At 38.9% G+C, this 23,236-nt stretch overlaps 1 protein-coding gene across 2 annotated transcripts in view; it reads right to left on the reverse strand.

The window, feature by feature from the left end:
* Positions 1-23,236, reverse strand: part of ZFHX4 (zinc finger homeobox 4) — a 151,794-nt gene that overhangs the window by 5,141 nt on the left and 123,417 nt on the right. For both annotated transcript variants that reach the window (XM_054816895.1, XM_054816897.1), the window contains exons 5-9: positions 20,972-21,088; positions 14,601-14,734; positions 14,246-14,446; positions 11,260-11,377; positions 5,032-10,428 (exon numbers count right to left, since the gene is read on the reverse strand). In XM_054816895.1, coding sequence (XP_054672870.1) covers positions 5,032-10,428; positions 11,260-11,377; positions 14,246-14,446; positions 14,601-14,734; positions 20,972-21,088 — 5,967 coding nt within the window. The remainder of the gene's footprint in view (positions 1-5,031; positions 10,429-11,259; positions 11,378-14,245; positions 14,447-14,600; positions 14,735-20,971; positions 21,089-23,236) is intronic.

Consider the following 23,236-nt stretch of genomic DNA (forward strand, 5'->3'; position numbering starts at 1 on the left):
ACACAAGAAGTATGCCTTATAACTTAATGGAAGAAATCTTTTCTCTGTTTCAAGTACCAGATATAGTGCAGTGGCTCGTAACAGTCTATTAAAAAGCAACTTCTGTGAGATGTATAGTTAGTCAGAAAATTAAATGATGGCACAAGGTAGAAAAGGCAACTAACTGTAAGAGGCCGTACATTACACCCATTTTCATTTTTTCAGGCAACTAAGTTTGCCAGAGATAAGAGCACACAAAGCGCGTGATGCACACAGAACTGTAAAAGTGAAGCGATGTCAGGAACAGCCTACCAGCGCACGGACAAGAGAACAATAAATGCAGGCTCTGTAATGGAGGTTAGATGGGTATTAGCTACTAGGAAGTGCTAATGGAGTGAACAAGAATGACGTTTAAATCATCAATATCCAGGTGCTTAGCATTACTTAGGAATAAAGCAATTAGGATTCAAAGGGAACAATTATCAGATTTAACAAAGAGGCCATTTAATGTTTGTCACCGTGTCATTACTCCTATTTAATGGTAGGGGAACACTAAGGAGTTAAAATGCATTGTGAGCACGGATTAGATAGTACAGTGAAACAAGTCACAACAGTTATAATTAAAAAGTGGGTAATTGCCACAGTTACTGCACAATAACAACGAAGATGCTATTGCTTGCCCCTGTGCTTTCAACAGGAAGTAACAGGCAATTGTGTGTGGACTCTGCTGAAAATATATTAAATGATAAATACTGTAGATGGAAAATGCATGAATGATGCAATTAGTGTGAACTGCTGCCCCAGCTTTGTCATGGTTATTTGGGCTTGCCAGCTACTTAGGATTCTTCTGGTTTCTTTCTATTCTTAACCTCTTCAAACGCTTACATATCATGAGGTCTTCAGTCTACTCGCACTGATGATGCCCAGAGCAGCCAAGATCTATTCTATTTTCCAGATATTCTTTGGAATTTAGTTGAAATGCACAGAATTCAGTTAAATATCCAGACAGGCTGCAATAGAATAGTGAAATCCACCTGTTTTATTGGAAGCTAGATGTGGAATTGAGGGTTTCCAAAGCTAAATGAAGAAAACTTGATAAAAATAATGCTCTACTTCCAGACATGAGAGATATAGAATAGAAAATTCACTAATCATGAAGAAACATTTTAATCCTGCTAACTCTTTTAAGTGACTATCAAAGAGGAGAGACTTCTCTTTCTTTTGGAGGACTCAGAGGGCTAAAATTATAGAAATGAAACTGCTACCAATGGGCCAAAAGCAAACAGAGAACAGAATTTAGTGACCTAATAATAAGGAAAGTAATTGCTGCTGAATCAAATTTCTCTCTTGTTAAGATTTCAAAAACCACTAAGTACATATTACCCAGTGATGTGTGCATTCTTGGAAAAAGAATCTTCAAGGCAGTCCAGGCTTAAGTGATGTGCAAAGAACCTATGGTAATGATGATGACATTAAAAGGTTCATAGAACCAGTATTAATAGCTAGAAGCAAGATGAAGCACTAGTTTTCTGCAAGGGATCACAGGCAAAAACACAAAGCTAAAAAGAAAAAAGAATGTGAATTTTAAGAAAAGCTGAAAACAGCAGGTGAACTCTTCTGTCTACATTCACCTAGAAAATAAGAAGGGGCTTGAAGAACAATGACAAGCCAGAATTAAAATATTGTATTAATTAGAATTCCACCAAATAACTCCATATTAGGAATTATGCTGAGCAAACATAGCAGGAATTTTGAGACCTTGCTCAGCATTCGATGCCCACAAGATGATATAATTACATTATCTAGAAAAACATATCCCACAGGAGAGAGGATTCTTCAACATATCATCCTAAAACCATACAATAATTCTGACGTTAAAACCCACTTGTTTCAGTACCAAAGAACTGAATTTAAAGTTAATGGATCCTTTCCTTCAGAAATGAAGCTATCTTATTTTGACAAATCTAATAATCTTTGCTAATAAAAGTCCAGTTTGAGCACTACATAAAGAAGATAAAATGAACAGTAGTTTGAATATTTCCATCTTTTGTGATTTAGCATTATTTTCAAGTATTCCATTTCAAACATTTTGTAAAAGCAAATATTGCATTTAAAAAAGAATAGTATTTTGCAACATTTAGCTGGGTTTTGTACCTTTTTGGAAACCCATACACAATACTGGATGCAGGAACATGAAAGTGAAATCCCTCATAAACTTGTATTAACCAGCGAAACTAATCAGGCTAATTTATCTGTCTAGCATGAGTACAAATAAAGAGAAAAGAGAATTTTAAATGTGATGTTTACTATTACAGTGTCACTAGTTCACTGTCCTAGCAAACAGCAAACGTTCTTTAAAAGTGAGGATCTTACTAATGTTGACTTTGTCCTTTAAACAAACATGTAGGACAGAATGGATGAGCTTTGCCACAGGGAATACAGTTACCAACCCTGTAAGCATCAGTGAAAACAGGTAAATATTTGAATATAAGGGATCCCAGTGAGACTTCTGAAGTGCATTTTTGGGATTAGATCCAAAAGAGGAGAAATTACACGCTTGCAGTGGAATTCACAAGAAGTAGACTTGAAGTATAGGATAGTGAGTCATCAGGGAGTTAGCTTCAGAAAATCCTTCATGCAAAGAATGATGCAGAACGCTTGTCCTGCTGGCTGAGAATATACGTGCTGCTAGAAGGACTGTAGCTAAAGAAAAGCTTGCTTGGAAGCCTTGCTTCCAAAAAGATACTTCTTAAACAATTCTTAGCATCAAATATGAATGTGAACTATCAGTCAAAGCAGACTAGAGAAGGAAATAGAAATGGGTTAATTAGGTGCAGAAAATACTAGTGTTGAGCACATACTGGAGAACGTCTGAGTATATTACTGTTTTTCTATGGTGAATGATTAAAATAATATATTTTTTTTCCATTCACTATGACTGCTCCATTATGTATCATTAGGGAATGGAGATTTATGCATGCAAGTATTTGCCAGGCAACAAAAGGGGGATGCAGGGGCTATTTAGCATACAGCAGAAGAAAAAGTTAACAACGAGATTCTACTAGCTAGTTTACACAGTGGGCTTTGCCCACAATGGGCTAATTAACCTTAAGAAGATGCAAGATGAAAGGGGGTAGAAATCCATCTCAACTGGCAGTGCACTGTGTACGTTATGGTACTAATGATTTAAATGTATCTCAAAGAAGATATTTGGTGGAAACCAGAAAATCTGAAAATTGAATTCTTATGGACCAGTTGGCCTGTAATAATACTTTTTGTGGTGTTAACAGCACAATTTACAGACTCTGAGGCTACAGAGATACTAGCAAGTTAAACAGTAGCAGGGAACATTTCCCAAAACCTGAAACTAAACCACCTGTAAAGTTAAACAGTTAAGAATAGTCACTGGCACTCTTCTAGCCAGGGCTAACTAGCATTCTCCTAAACAACTCCTGAGCACAGCTGAGAGGCTATCATGGTCCACGACCATTCCCAAGACTCACTTTGCATAGGGACTTCCTGGGTTTGAGAGTAATGTAATAATATCTTCCCAAGTAAGTTTCATTTAGTAGTATAGACAAAGCCTGAGTTTTCTGGGGCCCATTTTACCTGAAGGTCAACCTAACCAAAGCTATTTAGCGAAGTTATATGGAGAAACCATATCTATAATTTTAATGAACAACAACCAGCCATTTTTGGACCTGGACACTGTATGCCATTAAGAAGGAAATACAGCACCTTTATATTTCCTTTATATGCACTCTCCGTGCCAATAACTGTTTGACAAAAGCCAGAGGGCACTCAGCCAGAGACTCCATTGTGGAAGGAAAGCCATTCTGATCCAATGAAGAGAAAAACAAGATGCTTTGACCACCACTTAGGGAAACAATAACATGATCATCATCAATCAAAGCAGAGCTGGGTAGCAGAGGAGACATTGTTACAGTCTTACTGCAGCCTTACTAGTCTAACACCACTGGTGATTAAGCCCCTACCTTACTTGCGAAAGTGAGTTGCTTTCTAAATGAAAGTTTAGAGATCAACAGCAAGTGGAATTACCGGACAAAATGAGGTGAGGAGACTTAACCAGCTCCCTAACTCTGCTGTGCACATATTTTATATGAATGTGCAAAGCTAGAAGATGAACGGGAGAGCTTCCATCTGCAAGGCTGCACTCACAATGAACTCTGACTGCGAAATTGGAGCCTAATACAAGAAAATAAATTAGGTTCATTCTTTGAGGACTAAAGAAATCATTCTGCAGAAAACTTGATTCTCTAACTTCAGTGAAACATATTGCAAGAGGAAGTGCTTTCCGATGTGAGCAAAAACCAGAGTCAAACCAGAGTCAAAACAGCCGGTAAACCAGTTACATGTTCAGTTAAAAGTGCAAGCCCAAATGAAGTGGTACATGTCTGCAATGACCTCACAACCCAGAGCTCAGCAGCTCCTGGAATTTGGATCACAATGAAACTGCCATTACAAATCACGTTCAACAAAACCATTCTTATCTTAGCAGGCAATTATTCAGAAATATAATAGGAGGCCTTGGGCAGCATTTTGTGTTAAATATTTATTCTGAATTAAACAGGTTGTACTGGTCTAAGGGGTGGACCAAATGCTTGATGAACCAATAATCTGGGAAATACTATTTTGTGCTTCATCAGATGTTACTTTAAATATTTGCATACAAAATATTTACATACAGAATTCTAACCCAGGTTTTGCCTACAGGACTATCATTCAAAACACGAAAAAAAGCATCACAATGGTATTGTTATATTGATTTTGTTGCAGAAGCCTAATATGGACTAAAAATATTTCTGTGAATTAGATTTCAAGTAATTATTTATTTATTTATTTTTAATCAGAGATATAATCCAGGCTACAGCAATCAAGAATTGCACACCTCATAGCAGTACTTTTTAGCTACTCCCACCAGTCTCACAAGCATGATATGAATGCATAATATGCTGTGTTTTAGAAGGGGATGGTGACTACGCAAGATGATCAAATTAATAAAATGAGAAAATCATCCCCTTATAGACTTACTGTTTGAACTTTGTGGAAATCCAGGCAAGGAGGATGGACCATTCATTCCAGGCAGAAGAACAGGAGGAAGGCCAGGGAGTCCTGGATAAGCTGCTGGCAAACTGATACCATGAAGAGAACTGCTGTCCATCATGCCTGGCTGCTGTACTGTTAATCCTAGCACATCAGTAGCCTTCTTTATGCGATCCAGTTCTTGCTGTGCCATCAGCTGTCTAACCGTTGTAGGAGCTAAATAATCTTTCTCCCGATCTAGCTGACTTCCCACAGTTTCTCTCACTTTTGTAATATGCTGTTTGGAAAAGATATGATCTCTTATGGACAAACGCGCAGAATATTTTACACCACACAGAGAACATTCCGGCTTTGTCCCATCAGGTCCAGTCTGATTTATCATGAATGGCTTCCCTATGTTAATTTTGAATTTCTTTTCTTTAGCCCGGGCATTCTGAAACCAGACCTGGACCACACGTTTGGGCAGGCCAATCTCATTCCCTAGCATTTCGCATTCCTGCATTGTTGGAGTCCGGTAGTCACTAAAGCAAGCCTTGAGAACTTTAAGCTGAAGGTTGCTCATTTGTGTTCGGAAACGTTTGTGGCCTGGCCGATCACTGTTTTTGGATTTAAAAGGATTGCTAGCTCCAAATGGGTTAGGTGAACTTGGATCAGCTATGCTTGAAGTTTCACTGCGGTCAGCATTATCATCAGGGTCATCAGTAATGTAGTAACTTTGGTCATGATCACCGTCTTTTTCACTGAAATGTATTGAGGGGCTTGTTAGGGAAAAGAGAAATTTATCATCGTTATTCTCATTTGTAGGTGTAGTTGCAGCTTTTGGTAGCGTGTCATTCACAAGTGGTTTTGGTTCTTTGGGAGGCGATGCAGGTTTTGCATCCCCTGAACTGCCAGTCGTGCTTTCCATTTCATTGTTCCCCTCATCCCCTGTTGTGGCATCACTAATTGCTGTATTAATTGATGAAGTCTCATCAAAGTCAGTCTTGTTTTGATCATATGCAGAGTCAGCAGGAGGGGCATTCAAATTTTCTATATCCTCACTAGACTCAGCTTTAAAAGAAGAAGGACTTAGGAGGTTCTTAGGTGACATTTCTGCAGTTTTGCTGACAGGGGTTGATACAGTGGAGGCTAATTCATTTTCGCTTGATAATTCAGTTTTTGCTAACGACAGTGATGGGTAATCGAAAAATATGTACTTTTGTGGACTTTCTCCTCCATCTTCAGTTGATATCAAAGGACTCGGAGGCAGACTATAACCAGCCTGTTTCCCTTCATTCCAATGTCGAGAGCGAATGTGACTTTCTAAAGCTGATTTTGCTTTAAATAGGGCTCGACAAAAAGGACACCTTTTATGGGACTGGGCTGGACCAACTGCACGGAATTGTCCCTTTCTTTCTCGGGCTCTTGTGTTCTGAAACCAGACTTGTACAACTCTCTTTTTCAGTCCCACTTCACGTGCAATGTGATCTAGCATCTTTCTGGTGGGGTTGGAATCTAGTAGGTACTTTTCATAGAGTATTTCCAGCTGCTCTGGAGTAATTGTAGTTCTTAAACGCTTATCACGATGTTGATCTTCTCCACTGTTTCCTCCTTCTTTCTCACTACAGTTATTGTCTTCTTTATCATCTAGTTTTCGTTTCAGGGAACCAGAAACTGTAGCAGGGTGTGCCGTATGTGATGAGCCAGTTTGTGGTGGCATCTGAGCAAGAGAACTATTAAGTAACTGTCCAGTCATCAAAGGATTATTGGGGTCAAATATCATATAGGGCATATCCATTGGTCTTTCTAAAAACTGTGAGTGAAGAAATTGGTTTTGGGCTGCTAGGAAATGCATGTGCTGGTGCTCTTGCCAAAGTTCTAGAGTTGGAAAGGCAACTGTACACTGATCACATTGGTACTGTAATAACTGAGGAGGTAGACTGTTCTGTAGAGAAGTCATTGAAATTGGTAAAGGGCTGGAAGGAACAGGTGTGGTTTGTGATGCAGAAGGAGGTCTCCCTACTATCTGTGATTGTTTTTGTTGCTGTGGTTGAGAAGCTGAGGGCTGAGGGTCAGAAGAGGTTACTGGAGTAGACTGTACTGGTTTGGCGCTTTGGGAAGTTGTGTCAGTTTGCTTAGAGATGGTTTCATTTTGTTTTGGTTTTTCTGTGGACTCTGGTTTAGGAGAAGCCTTCTCAGGTTCTGGTTTGGGTGATGGAATCAAAGGAGTACTAGAACCAGAGCCAGAACTTGCTGCTGTGACTGCCAGGCTTTTTGATGAGTCATTTTGGCCAGAAACTGTGCAGTTCTTATACACTGTTTGATCAGAAGCATCCATAGAATCTTCAGTTTGACTTTCATCTTGAGCATCATCATCTTCGTCTTTATAACACTGCTTTTTCTGGTGTGTAATCAAATCAAAGATCCTGGGAAAAACCACACTGCACTTTTTGCACTGATATTGCATGTTACTAGTCCGAATGTAACGCTCATTCGTCAGTTCCCTTTTCTCATTGTCTTTAGTTTCAGCTTGATTTTCATAACTTTTGCGAGCTTTCTGTCGTGCATTTTGGAACCATACGACAATAACTCGAGTAGGTAGGTTAAGTACAGTTGAAAGCTGTTCGATTTCATCGTCCTTTGGATAAGCATTTGTATCAAAGAAGTCTTGGAGGACACGGAGCTGGTAGTCAGTAAAACGAGTCCTAGATGATCTCTTGCTGAAAGATGCATCAGACTTGTAAGGTTCTACAGCTGAAGGTTGAGGATCTATTCTGATATCTTCCAATACTGTTATGGGAGGGTTGCTGAAGTTATATGGAGAATCTTTATTTCTCTGTCGTTCTTTAAACAGCGTGTTACGAAACCAGTGCTTGATAACTTTCTGTGAGAGACCAGATTTCTCAGCCATTTCTTGGATCTGCTCTTCACTTGGAGAATTGTTAATATCAAAATAAGCACGCAAGATTTTTAACTGGTCATCTGTGATTCTTGTACGTGGACGCTTGAACTGAGAGTGCCGCAGGAAATTGGGATCTAATCCCAGCTGCTGCTGACAAAGCTGGGTAAGATCTGCAGATAAAGTATCCATTGGCGGCAACTGGAGGGCAAGCTGAGGAGGCAATGCAGGATGCTGCACTGGCTGCATCATAATTGGAGGGAAAAGTGGGAGATCAAGTGAAACGGGAAGCTGGACTTGAGGTGGGGCTGATGGTGGCGGTGGTGGCGGAGGAGGTGGTGGTGGTGGAGGAGGCGGCGGTGGTGGTGTGGGTGGTGGAGCTTGCAAAGGAGTAGGAGTTGCGTTTTGAATTTTTCCAGACCCAGCTGAAGAAGGCTGAGAAGGAGTTGGAGGAGGAGGTGGCGGTGGTGGTGGAGGAGGTGGTGGTGGAGGCGGTGGTGTTTCTGGAGAAGATGGAGAAATTGGATAAAGCTTGTCATACGCCTCCCTGTACTGTCGGGCAAATTTTTCTAATGCTCCGTATGGAAAAAACTGTCCATGCACATGTTCTTGATGACTCTTCAGAATAAGAATGTTGGAAAAGAGCTTACTGCAGGTTCCACATTCCAGTTTGTCTGTGTTTTCCCCTTCACCAGTCTTGCTTTTTTTCTGCACTTTTTGTCTGTTCTCATTGTATTGGATAACTAACTCAAACCCAAAGTTCTCCAGTAAAGCCTTGGCTGCATTCCCCCTTGCTCCAGAAGCTATTCTGGGTGGCGGGATGGCTGGTTCTGAGGATTTTGGCTTCTTCATATCTTTGTTTTCTTTTAGTCCTTCATTCTCATTAGTAAATTCTTGCTTTGGCTTCTCTTGTTTCTCAGAAATTTCTTCTGACTCCTTATATGATGGCATATCCTTTATCAGCTGGCAGTCTGTGCTTACTAAGGTATTTTGCTCTGCTTTCATCAGCTTGCTACTTTGCTGCTGCTGTTTTTGAGACTGAAGTTGGGGTTGGGTGGATTGATACTGTTGTGCTTGTTGCTGCAGTATCTGTAGCTGGGTTTGGCCAACATGGTGCTGAGTTTGTATCTGCTGCTTCAAATCTTCTAGCAGTGATCCTGTCATACCAGCCATTCCAGGCATACCGAATGTGGCAGAACCAGGCAAACCCAGATCTGGGCTTAAGCTAAATTCTGTCCCAGGTATATAGAATGGGAAAAGGAACTGAGGCTGTTGAAATTGCAGCAGTGCTTCTGGTGTCATCGGAAAGTGAGGCAAAAAAGCTGGGTTTAGAAACTGGGGTTGAAAGAATGCAGCTTGCTGTTGCAGTTCATGCTGTAATTGCATTTGAAGTTGTGCTGGTGACTGGGGTGGGTGATGTGTAGGCTGAGCAGAAATTAATTCAGAAGCTTGCTTTTTATTTAATTCTTTGGCATCTAAATGGGTTTCTTTGCTGTTAACTGCTGGTAAGCTCATAGATTCTAGCATTCCTTGGCTGGGGCTATTAACATTCCCTGCTACACTATTTCCGCTACTTATATTACCACTAGGTTCTAATTTTGCAGCCCTTGCCTTTGTCTGATGAAGCACAGATCTCATATGGATTTCCAATGTAGAACTTTGGCTATACGCAACATTACAAATGCTGCATTTGTAGGGTTTGTTGTCAGTGTTGCTGTTGGTTTCTTGAGGGACAGGACTTGATGCTTCCTGCAAAACCTTTTTCAGCTTATGTAGATGGGACACTGAGTTATAGTGGACCAAGAGAATGTTCTTTTGGGTGAAAGACTCTTTGCAAACTGTACACTTATACGGGCGAGATGGATCTAGAAATTTTTCCATAGTAAAATTTGGCCCTTTTCTAAAAGGTAAGGTCCGCTTTGGTTCTGAGCCCATATCATCTGGAATAGAGCTACTATCGCTTCCTACAGGACTTGCTTTACCTTCCTGGTCCATCTCATAATCTCTTTCTATTTCCTGTTCTAGTGCATGATCATCTTGTGCCATACTTTCACTGTCTGCCCAGAGTTCACCATTGACAGGTAAAGATGCGCACAGCTGCTGAAGTTCAGCTTCATTGAGTTCAGGGTGGCCTGCTTCCAAGTGTTTTTTTAAAGCCTGGAATGTACGGAAGCTACGCTGGCAAAGGCTACACATGGTAGCTGCCCGAATAGCATGATACTGGGAATGTATCTGAAGCTTCTGCATAGTCTTAAAAGCCAAGCTACAATGGTTACAACGGTACTTATAGACATGGCGGTCAGAAACAGAGAGCTGTTGCTTCTTCTGCTGTTCATTTAGCTGATCCGTCATTGAGTCAGTGGTCTTTATATCTTTACTGCTGCTCTTATTCCAATCTGGTGTTTCAGTAGATTCCTTAGGTGGCTTCTGTTCCTCCGTCTTAATTTCCATTCCAGTTTTTGATTCATCGATCCCAGGGGTACTTTTCTCATCCACAGGACTTTCGCCTAGATAAAAAAAGTTAACTGTCTTTTATACAAGTAGAAAAGAATAGCACATAGTGTTAATGGTTTTTTTCATCAGAAGTCAAGAGAGGCACCTGGTCTGCCACATGCTGACCTAGCAAAGTATAGCTGCCCATCCTTGCCCCAGAGAATAAAGCAGACAGGACCAACAGGAGGTTAAAAAGAAGTAAGACAATCCAACCATGACTATAAGGATGGCAATGGCAGTTGGCCTGGGAGTGGCACAGGGCTTCTCTTTGTCATAAGGTAGGAGTTTGTTAGTACAATGGGAGCACCAAACAAGAAAAAGAAACAAAACAGTAGGAAAGGGAGTGTGATTAGAAATAGGGTCAATAGGTAGGACAGGTGATAAGGAAGGAAGAGGAAAGTGGTCTGAGGAGAGAGAGAGGAGCATGCTGTGAGAGGTAGCAAAGCAGTTTCCCAGCACAGAATACAGTGGGTATCCAGGAGAAGAAACATGCTATTGGAAAGGCAGGCAGGATCATTTGCCTAACATGCCCCATCGATGTTGGTAAAAGTGCTACTGTCTTTTAGAACTGGGTCTTATTTGCTGGTTAAACAAGGAAGGTCTTACCTTCAAAGTGGCTAGGCCGCTACCACAAGCAACATACCTATGGCATACACGTGCATCCTAGTAGCTCTGCACGGGTGCAGTCAGCCAAATTCAGGTCATTTGTTATTTTTTTCTTTTTATCTCTGTGGCTATGTGCAAGCCAAAAAACTTTTCACTTTACTGAGAAAGAAACAAGCGGCTTCTAAATTTCTAAATTGCCCATACCTAGCTTTTACATGTCTGGGCTTTTTCTTGCATACCTGGATATTTCCCAGATCCCTCAGCTGTAATGGTTGCAGGTGTGTCACGTTCAGATTTCTCTGAAGTAGCTGCTGGCAATAGCATACTATTGGGCATCATGACATCTGGTACAGGGACCTTTGAAAACCAAGAACACAATATTATTACAGGAAAAATCACAATCTTTAAAACTATACAATAGTGTGAAATTATAATTCAAAAGATGCACCATATCCGGATCAAAGACTGCCAGTACTAAACCAAGATCTTGATTCAGTCCTTGATAATGGTTTCTGACAGACGATACATCCAGAGCACCAGGTGTCCCTTGGTGGAGAATCAACTCAAAATAATCCACAATAAGGTGATGCTATAGAACTACACATACTCAATATTTCATTGGTTTCAATGTCCCACAAAGAAGGTTTTGCTGGCTACTCATGTTGGTTGGATTTATTTCGGGGATTTCTCCCTGGACATCCTCCAAAGATGGGAATCATGTTGAGATATCGTCACAAGTCAGTTCTTGACTAAGGTTATTCCCACTTTGCTTCACTTGTATTGTTTTTTGAACAAATGCTGGACCTTCCATGATCTTTGAAAGAAAATTATAAGTTTATTTCCATGCAGAAATAGCAACTTATTTCCATTTAAAATAAGCTTTTTCTCTTCCTTGTCTTCAATTGCTTACATATCTTCTTCAGACAGCTTTACCTGTTGGGTTATGCTTTCAAATTATAGACAGAAATTTCTGAAGTACTATTATAGGTGTCTGATAGTACTCAGTTTAGTTAAGTTGACATGAATATTTGCTCGACATTTCATGTTTTCCTTTTGCTTAGCTCTTTAAAACGTACTCATATCTGAAATAAAGGATTGTCTAGGGGTTCAGACTAAGACTCAGCAGGACTGGCTTCAAACTCCTGCACTGCCAGATTCTGTCTAAATGACCTTGGGTAAATCAGTTCAGACTGTGCTTCAGGTCCTCATCATCTAACGTAAGGATAGCGCTTCCTTACTTCATACAGAGGTATGGATATTCTTGTATCCATAGGAGAGATTTTTCAGTAGTAAATTACTATAATAACAGAAGCAACATACATTACTAGGTATGAGTAGAAACACTCTTTGTTTCTTTTTAACAGTTTAACAAATTATTTTAAACCTTTATTAGGATACATAATAATTATATATATAATATATATAAATTATATATATATACACATTATATATATATGTATGTATTTATACCAATTGCCTATTGGAAAAAATATTCTAGACATATTTTAAAAAGCCCTGGGCTTAGTATATTTGTAATTTAAACATGGTATTAATAGCATCCTCTCGGAGGACTAGTGATTTTGATTTTGTTTGGGAAGGAAGGACTTTTTAAAAAATGTATTTAGGTAACTGTAAATGTCCCAGATAAGAAAAAATTTGCTATAAATGGTATTTATTTTGTCATCAGAGAGTTGATATATGGACAGAGCATATTAATGTTAGCAACTAGGACAATTTAGATGATGTAGATTATGTTTTACAATCTCTTTTTCTGTCAAACAATCTTTCTTTTTTTCCTCTTAGAAACAGTGAGACAACTCTCCAGCAGCTGGTGAGGAGAGGAGAGGACAGGAGACAGATTTCAAAGTTTCTCCATTATCGGCATAAAGGGAATCATGGAGAACTCGAGAAGAAAGCTAATAATCCTCAATATGGAGGGGTTTTTTTTTCCACATTTTTCCAATTTCCTGAAAGGGTCTGGGAAAGTTAAATTTCTATGGCATATTCTTTGTGGTGAGCCAAAATTAAATGGTCTGGTAGAGCTATAGTTAGTAGAAAATCAAGGAAAAGAAGAAAGAAAACTTTACGCCACTTTTGTGGATCCCAAATTCTGTATTTGCTCATCAGCGCTAGGCACAAGGAACCTTAGACCTTCAATCAATTCTTTTTTCTTTTTTTTTTTTGCCACTTTATTTGGGAATAAGGTGGTAAGCCTGCAACCACAAGCATATAAATGATGGAGTATATGAATACAGAAATAAGGAGGTGGATACTTGAGATTTCCAAGTGCGTTTCCTTCTAAAAAGGCAAAACAATCAGAATCAGGGTGTCTTAGGAGGTCTGTTTTCTAACTGAATCTATGATGCAATAACTAATACTTTCTAGACCTGATTGTGTCTTTACTGACATTGTTTTGAATGGTGCTGAGTCATTATTTTTCACAGAAATCTATTATTTTGACAGAGTTTGTGCAATTTTTCAGTGAAGAACAGGATTTTCATAGTGAGGTTGAAATGGGATTCATCCTCTAAGTAGAGTTTGCTGGTTATGACATTCATCCCAATAGTGCAGAACCCAGTTCAAGTCCACGCCTGAACCAGGGTAGGTACTTGAAATCAGATATTCCATATCCTAAAGAACTGACCTAAATGCATTGCTACCTATTCTTGGACTTGCCTTTCTGTTTCATACTCACATTTTATTCACAAAAAAAACCCCTAAAGGGTCTTTTATGCAGAGGCAGAAAGTAAGAAACAGGACATTCTGTACAATAAGATAATCGTGTTCTCCAATTAGCACCACTACTGATATTTTACAGTGAATTTAATGTAATATAAGTACAGACCAGCTATACACAGGAATTCTTCTACATTTGGAAACTCCACTCTACAGGGAACTCCTCTTATTTTACAAACAGGAGTCACAATACCTCTGAGACCTAGATATTATTAGACCCAATTTACAGGTGTGCACTTAGAGACGTGGACAGGCTTGATTTTTCCAAGGTTAACGTCAATGAGGAACTGCAGGTTTTCAGCATCTTTGAAATCCACCTTCAGTCACGTTCCCAAGGGACATCAGTCACTGGATGAGCTGGCAACAGAACCCAAGAGTCCTGACCCACTCCCCTCCTCTGGCTACCTGAACACTGTATCACAACAAATACATTGCCCAGAGGCCCGAGTACATTTCTGTACCATGTGCGTCAGTATTTGGAACACTTACTGTCATGAGCAGTTTCTCCACACAGTCAGGGGACACACTGTGTAAATGGGTCAAATGAAGCTGGAGATGCATTTTGTTGCTGAGGACATCCTGGCAGAGGGGGCAGCAGATGACAGGTTGCATTGAATGCTGTGACAGGACATGCATCTGGATACGATTGGGGTCCCTACTATTGTAGTTACAATACGGACATTGATAGAACTGAAAAAAAATCAAATTAAGATGCAGGCTATTAGTCGGTGTGCTTTTTATAACTTGCTGATATTGCTATTTTAACAGCATATCATCTCTGTTTCATTCTTGAGTTATTTGAAAGAGTTCTAGAATGCAATTAAATTGTTACATTTTCCTTTACCTGCTCATGACAAAATTTATTGTCCTCTGGAGGCTTTGATTTTTTAGCTGTACCATCCTCTTCTTTGGCCAGAAGAAGCTGTTGTGCCCCTACCACAGTGTTCACTTTTGGTTCCTTCTCTGGTGTGACTATTCCTGTTCCGAAAACATAATTTTTAAGAACATATTTTAAACTTTAAAATATCCTGGTTTACAAAGAGGCTGTGATTGCAATGGTCTGTATTGTCTTTGAGGGTTGTTTTGGGTTTTTTTGGTTTTGGGGTTTTTTTTAAGTTCTGAGAAAAAATATAGTTGAATAAAACTCTGGTAAGCACAAAGGTGAAAATACACTTTTATCCTTGATGGAGACTCTGTAAATACATTTAAAAATGGACTGTTCTCTACTGTTTAGATAACCTTAGGTTGCCTTTAAAGATTAATCAATAATGTGCTTTCTTTAGCAGCTGGGTATGAATTTGTGTATTACATTAAAACAAATCAGCTTTCGCTTAAAAATCCTGTTTTCCAAAATAATTAATTTGCTGTTGTTTAATTACCCTCTTTTTTTTCTAAACTCTCTGAGCAATATGATTATTGTGCTGTTTTGATAACTCCTGCCCAGTTACAATTCTGAAGCTAAATATAGTGAAGCTTTAAAAGAAATACTGTGGAGAATAGGATTTCAGAGCTAACTTAATATTAATTATATACAAAGATCAGTCATTTGGGATTGCCTTAGATGTTTACACTGTGAATTTTTATAGTCTGACATTTGTGATCAAAACCAGAATATAATTGTTTTCTATAGATAGTTCTACTATTAAGTATTAAATACTATATTTAATATTATGCCTGAACTAGCTGTGTAATGCGTCCCAGTCTTGCACACATCAAAGAAAAGAGTGCAATTCTAATTTCCCAGTCCATCAGAAAATTCTTTCCAGCGTCAATTTGCCAGATAATCTCTTCTGCTAGGCTGGATATTACAAGAGCATTGGGTAGGCATGTCACATACATCTCACGACAAACACAAAACCTCATTTACCAACCATTCCAATCTCATCATAGTGCGGCATCATCTGACCTTTTTTCTGCTGTTTATTATGAGTATTTCTAATTTTAACTTTCAATTTTCACCATCTTCCAGTCAATTTGCAACTAAATTATTTCCAGGGTGAGGACACTATCACTGGACACTGGGTGCAAATACATCTTGAAATGCAATGAAGCTAAACCATTGATTGCTATCAGACCCAACGTAAATATATAGTCCAGGGGTAATCTGATTGTATGCTGTGCATGAAGATTTATCTTGATTTTTTTCAATCCACATAAGGTTCATATAAATGAACAAATTGCACCTCATTGCACCATAACCTAGGATTAATTTGAAAATAAGGTCATGGATGTTTTGGCAACAAAGTAAACATGAACAAAGAAAATACTTGTATTTTTCTGTAGATAAAACCAAGAAAATAATAAATATTATTATTATTATTATATAGACTTTGTGCGATATTTGATATTAAAAGAACAACAATAAAGAGAAGTCAAACAACCACTTTCAAGGTAAATACCAAATCCTCATGGTACAATAATAAACAATTAAAAAACTGAATCATACAGGGACATTTTCTGAAGGGCATTTTTTGTTTAAAAAAAACCCATAAACACATTTTATGACATACATTAATAGTGATTTCCCCACACATTGTTTTTCATTCCTAAGTTGATAATTATTTCGTTTGCCATAATTTAGAAAAGCAAGTTTAGCTCAAATTCTTGCTCAAATTAAAGTGTATTCCTGCCATATTTCCTTACTTTTAATGACTAATTTGTCAACATTGGTTTAATGTCTGAACGAGCCACTTTCTGGAGCCCCAGTGAATTTTTACACACTCAGGAACCGATCCTGGAGGCCTCATTTAGACTGCTCAGTCAGATCTGTGCCGGTGACCTGAAGGATGGCGATGCTTAAAGGCAACATCTACGTGATGCAATCAGATAAGATACCATTTTTTTATTCATTTTGGTTTACGGTACTACAGTAGTCCCTGGCCTATCTGTATTTACTTGGCAATACACTATTATTATTATTTAAATGTCTTAACCATGAGAATTATGGGAAGTAACAAAGTGACATACTATATTAACAGAGAAAGGTTGCGTCTCAGGTTTTAGAAGGATAGGTTCAAATTATTAACCTCTCTTCATTTCCAACTGTCAAAAACGTCTAAGACTTGACTAAACATTTCTAAAATGTCCCTTTCTAAAGACAAATGGGCCAGAATCTCAGCTAGTGTAAACGGACACTGCTATACAGGAAGCTGAATTTAAAAGCCAAAATAAAACAATTCTGCCGTCTCTTCCCATCATCACGCTGGATTGTTCTCAACAGGTTGTTACAGAAATTAAGATCCAAATTCTGCTCCAAAATCCACTTGTGAAAATAAATTTAACTGTGTTTTGGCAGTGGTATTTAACTGCTAGTGAAATTCAGCTTGGAGCGCACTCTGTGTGCGCCTGGGCACACACAAGGTTAAAATTACACATCATCTTCCACCACAGGATGGAATAACTTAATTACTTCAAAGGGCCTATAATAATCATGAAACACATAGTTCTTGTTTCTATAAAAACAAGGGGGTTTTTTGCTTAAATTTTCTTTTGCGGTTAATATAATAAAACCATAGAGTTATAAAACACTGTGCTGGGGTCAATAAATGCATAACAAAGCACAGCTTTTTACTATGTTTACCATGATATTTATATAAACTGTCAAAATTTACAGAGGCTTTGTTGTTTTTGTTGTTGTTGTTGCTCTGGATTCATTCAACCTCAAGCACTGTTACTTCTTAAACGACCAAAGTTACATCTGGCCAATAGTAAAGTAACCGAGTCCATGACTTATGGTGAGCTCTGCAGAAAAAAATAAAAAAAAAAAGGGGGTGGGGAGGAGGGGTGTTGATTCTTCCCTCTGGCATGGGGACACCACTTGCCCCTGCATATAGCGAGGACCGAACCCCCTCGAGCCAGAGTATACGTGCCAAAAGCAAAGGAGATCGGCCCCTTGCGCAAGCCAATGGTCCTCGTCGTGCTATGTCAACTCTCTGCCTTCCGTACTCAATTCGCCGTTTTAAGGAGCTCCCTGCAGGGAGGCCCAGCAAAGTTACGGACTTATGGGAAGGGCATTGAAGGAGGAGGGAGAGGTGAGGAAGTATTATGGTCCCGAGCATGCCGTGTGGCGCTGTTTTCGTAGCCGGATGTTCCACCGGCATGCTATTCTTACCAGGCAGCTGTAGGAAAACACTAAATACGGTTGTTATGCATGTTGTAAATATGCGCTTTTTATTCTTGAGACACATTATTTATTGGGGTTTTTTTCTAATTGTGAAACACAACTGTAATTCATTTTATAATATAAAATACGCAGCATTATTTTAGATGAATAATGTAATTTCAATACATTTATCTCAAAAACTAAGTTTAATTATAAATAAGTGCCATGAAATAGACTAGTCAATGATTGCCTGTCAGTTACAGAATTATTTAACTTGTGTGAGATTGCTAATATAAAATTGACTTAATTCACTGCAATTCAGATGCCATCACCTTTGTAACATTTTTGAAACCTCAAAAATAAAAATAAAAATGTTTGTGTGACTAACAAGAAGGAGAAAGTTAATAAAATACGTATACTAATGAGAAAAAAAATACTGGAAAGGCCATAATCGAAATACTATTTTCTTATTTATGAATCTATGTATTTGATAAAGATTGCATAATTTAAGACTTCTGACACATCAGATGATGTTATTCAGCCTCAAAATAATTCTAAAATTATAATTACTGGTAGAGTATTCTTTCTAATTAGAGTAGAATGAAAGGATAATTTTCATTGCAATAATGAAGGTTAATTTCCATCCTTCCTCATGTTTACTACCTTATTAAAAAGTGCTCCCCTTAGCCATGGCAGAGACATATTACATTTTCAATGCAAATGTATTAATCTGGATAAATTCCATATTAATTCTTGCACTGCATAGAGCTGTAATTTGGATTATAATTAATCTAAAGTGGCACTAGATTTAAATGACAATATAAATGAGGCATTAGTAGGCTTTTCTATTCTGAATGAATATTCAACAAATATAACTTGCATATTGCCAAGTCTCATTTTGAAAGCTCTACTCCTTGAGATAAGGTAAGCAATACAGCACAACAGCTTACACAAACACACTGTTACTAAATACATGTTAATCCTTTCTTGTCTAATAGATTCTATGCTAAAGAGGGGTCACACCACTTTCCTGTCTAACTTGTTAGTATTGTGATTAATTTATTGGTTTTCCTGAGATTTCTTTGGCAAGACTTGCAACACTCAATTCATGAGAAAGCCCAAATTAACATTCAATTATACATAAGCAGTTATGCAGTCATTAGAAATACTTGTCAGCTGTGTGAAAATTAAGATGATGGTCTGAACGTTACATATGCAGATTTAATTTAGATTAGGAAAATAAAAGTTTCTAAAAGATTTAGGATTTTACAGTACAAACTATTTACTATTTTCTGCAGAGAACGAAGGCAATCGTGTATTTCAGCCCTTGTTTTCATATGAATCTCACGGCAAAGTTATTTGTGTAATTGCTGGCACGGGAATGTAGAACAATTATGCTGGTTTTTTGTAGTGCACCCAGTAGGCATCTGGATATAGGTTTGTCCTAATTAAACTTGGCCCTTATGAGTGGCTAATCCTGATGGAATTTTGAGAATTCCCCTTCAGTATTTTTTTCTAGATTCCATCTTTTTTTTTTTTTTCCCCTTTCTGGAGCTTTACTACCGTATTCTTTCTTGAACAACTATAAACGGACCTGCCTAAGAAAAAGAGAGGGCTGATAAACTCCCTGGAGCGGGTCACAGTGTCCCCTGGGCAGAGCGTTCGGTAAGAAACGCAGCTGCAGGTGCGGGTCACCCCTCTACCGGTGAGTGCCCGGGACAGCCCCTGATGAGACTGCACAGGAGGACCTGTGTCAGCCTGGGAGCATGGCATTACTGCACTGCAGACAGCTTTTACCAAATCAGAGAGCCGGCCAAGAGGGATTAAACCACAGCACAGTTTCTTGCTCAACACCATCCTTGTCATCATCGGCCTTTCTGCAGTCTCTTGATCTCAAAAAATAAAGCGACTGGAGAGGAGCTGAGGTTCTACACTGTGATGGCTACTGACCTTGGCACGTCAACAAGCAAACTTAAAGGAAGCTTTAATCTTTAAGTATATCGTCTGAATTGATTCGGCATAGAAAGGGCCGTCTGCAATATTTTTTTGGAAATAAATGCAAAAATGTTTAATACATAAAGAACGTATTACAGTACGGGAGAATTTGGGTGTAAAGAAACTCATACGTAAAATGATATTTTCTCTACAACTATATGTCTTTACAGAGAATACAACCTCCTTTGTATGCTGCTGTCATTGGCATACAAGGAAAAGATATATGACTACCTGAAACTAATAGGCTTCAACCTGTTTCAGCACTTCTTCTGCTTCAGTGAATCCAACATAATGTAACTAGGTATAGCGTGCAGCAAAAGTAGCCAATGTAATATTCATTGTGACCATAGATTTCCATCTCATACATAAAAAGCATGGATGAAGTCACATATTTGCCAAATCAAACACAGAAAAAGCCTTGGGTATCTACACCAGATGCTGGCCCTGGGTTTGTTTGTGCACAAGTAAATGTCATGACATAGGGGTTTTGTTTTCAAAGACAGTAGCTTTCATTACTGGGCTTTGTCTATTCCAGGAGATCAAAATTACCCAACCCATAATCCGTTTTCAATGATATTTCCTCTTTCTTAGGCTGAATCATCTGTAAACTTTTTCACTGGATTTTGTGTATTTTTTTCAAAATGCCTCAAATAAATGCCCAGGAAGAGGCCAGATTCTTGGGAGTAACTGATCAGAGAGCAAGAGCAAAAAATAATAATAAGAAAAAAACCCACATTCTTTGGGTTAAAAGGGGGGCAAAACCTGACTGAAGAAAAAATTCAAGTGGTACCTAATCCTATGCTTATGAAAAATTAATATGCCATCAGAGGAATCACAAGTACAGCTAAGATTAATGAAAGGCGCTTAAAAAATTACAAGCACACAAACTGATTTGATTAAAAAATAATCTCACTGGTCGTCCTGTAATATTCTTCAACTTATCCGCATCTATCCTGTCAGATGGTTATGATTAAAAATAGGTCAATGGGAGGCTACTGATAGAAATCACATGCAAAACGCACATGCAATGAATAGTAGTGGGAATGTCCAGACAGTTTAAAATGAAAGAGCATTTCATAAGTTAAAAAAAGGGGGAAGACAAAATTCTAGCATCTTACCAGAGTCTTTACAAGATTTTTTGCCTTCACTATTGTCTCTCTCACTTGAGTCTTTATCATCAGCAACCGCCACTGATGTACTTTTAGCAGACCCTTCTGTATCTTCACCTTGTTCTTCTGTGGATAAGCACAGAAAAGATCTTAGAAAAGAAACTCAGTGACAATTTAACAGCGTTTAAAACATATGTCCTGTAATAAGAACAGCACAAAAATAGGGTGGCAAAACAGGGGGAAGGAAGGGTGGGGGGAAGAGAAGGGAAAGGGAAAGAACAGCACTTTAAAGATGTTGGACATTAATTACGAATAATTTGCAGTATTTCAAAATCTATCGAGAAATTCTGACCGTGTCTTTATCAGAGTACCCGCTTTCCACCAGTGTGACAGATTTAAAGCCTGTCATTTCATATTCTTTGGCTAGAAACGATTTGTGTTAAAATACACGCACACGCATGCACACACACACACGGGCCAGAACAAAAGCCAGCACATGTAAAAATGCATCTTGGAGAAAAAAAAAAGGAAAAAAAAAAAGAAAAAAAAAAAGGAGGGGGAGGGGGAATTCAAATATAAATCCTATTAGTGCAGCAGTATCCCGCTAATTGCAGTAAGTAAGTATTAGGTATTAGGTACTGTATTAAATATAAACCTCTGGCTTTGCGGGAGAAGTCTCAAATTTTGTCTCCAGGGGGAGCCATTCAGGATAAATGATGCAACTTGGTATATGGCTTCTGAGGAAGCAGCATTACCCACACCTCACTTACGTGTTCACACCAGCTAGATTACATGGAAATCTTCACAGTAACTCAAGCCCATTTAATTATTCGGTAAATCTTAGCTATGCTGCTACTGGTGGATTAATCTGTTTATGCAGTTAGCTTCTATGCTGGGGCTGTGTAGCACTAATCCGTGAAAGGCCCACTGTTCCTTTTCATCCTGTGATCATTTGTCTCTCACTGTGCTGATGTCACATTTTAATGAATTTTTAGCAATCTGAGTAATGCCAGATAACCAGACTTGCAACTCCCTACAGCACAGCATGCTGTTTTCATTGCAGCACACACACACACACACACACAAAATCATATTTCCCACTTCAGGTAGGAATTATATAAATTAGGAGGTGAAGGTAAAATGGGATTCGAAGCACCAGGCCGCTCAATTTCATAAAATCTTTAATGACCATATAAATTAACCCTGGAAAGGCAAAAGGTCACAGACACACATTTGCATACACTCTTCTATTCACTTTTGATAAGCAGAGCTTTTATGCAGGGAACATGATACAATTAACCCTTCAGGAACCATACAAAATGCCGCTACCGACATTTTAAGTGTCAAGCATTAACTGAAAATTACACACTGCATAAAATTTTCATTGTAAATGCTATAGTGATTGAAAGGGGAAATAGTGGCCCTCTTCGCACCCCATGTTTTATTAATAACATTCTGACAGCCGAATGAAATATCCTCTGTCATATGTAGCAGCTGAGCACAAAAAAATTGCTGCTTAGTCCCTTACTTGCCAGCCATGTGCTGAAACTGTACGCCTAGGCAAGCAACCCTCGGATCGATGTGGCGAACCTATCCGATTCTCAACTCTCTGCAAAACCTTTTGTAAATCGGCAGAGAAAAACACAGCTGCAATTTTGGAAACCAAACCGAAAAAAAAAAAAATCTCAACCACAATGTGTTTTGCATTGACATCGGAATACAATAGGTTAGGACTAAGCATGCGTGTCCACTTTTTGGAACAATACGGGGAGAAGGATGATCCCCTCTTTTAAAAATAATTGCATATATAAAAAAAAAATTTCCATCAGAATTGAAACCCCCCTCGTGCTGTTTCAGCGCTCTTCCCCCCGGCCCCGTGGTCCCCCGCCCCCTCCCGTGATGATAGCTAATCAAACATGGTAGGCATCCCTGTCGCAGCTGGAAGCGGGGCCGTGTTTGTCAGGGTGGCGGGGGAGCGCGGTTTGGGATGCTGCGAGCCTGTGATCATGCCTGGCTCGGGCTGTGTTAATGCCGAGCGCGCACACATGAGGCTCGTATCCAGTGTCAGGCCCCGTGGCCTCACGGAGCCGATGGCAATCCCTTTTCGACTCATCCTTGGGAACGGACGCGTTGCTTCTTTTACTAGATTTACTGGCCCAATCCCCCTGGGCTGGAAAATGAAGTGTCAAAGTGCTACTGAGTGTCCTTATCTTGAGGGGACATAAAATTGTAAGGGCTATCGTGGCACACATTAATAAAACATTGTGTGTGTGT

This window comes from Grus americana, chromosome 2, assembly GCF_028858705.1.
Source record: "Grus americana isolate bGruAme1 chromosome 2, bGruAme1.mat, whole genome shotgun sequence".
Lineage (NCBI taxonomy): Eukaryota > Metazoa > Chordata > Aves > Gruiformes > Gruidae > Grus > Grus americana.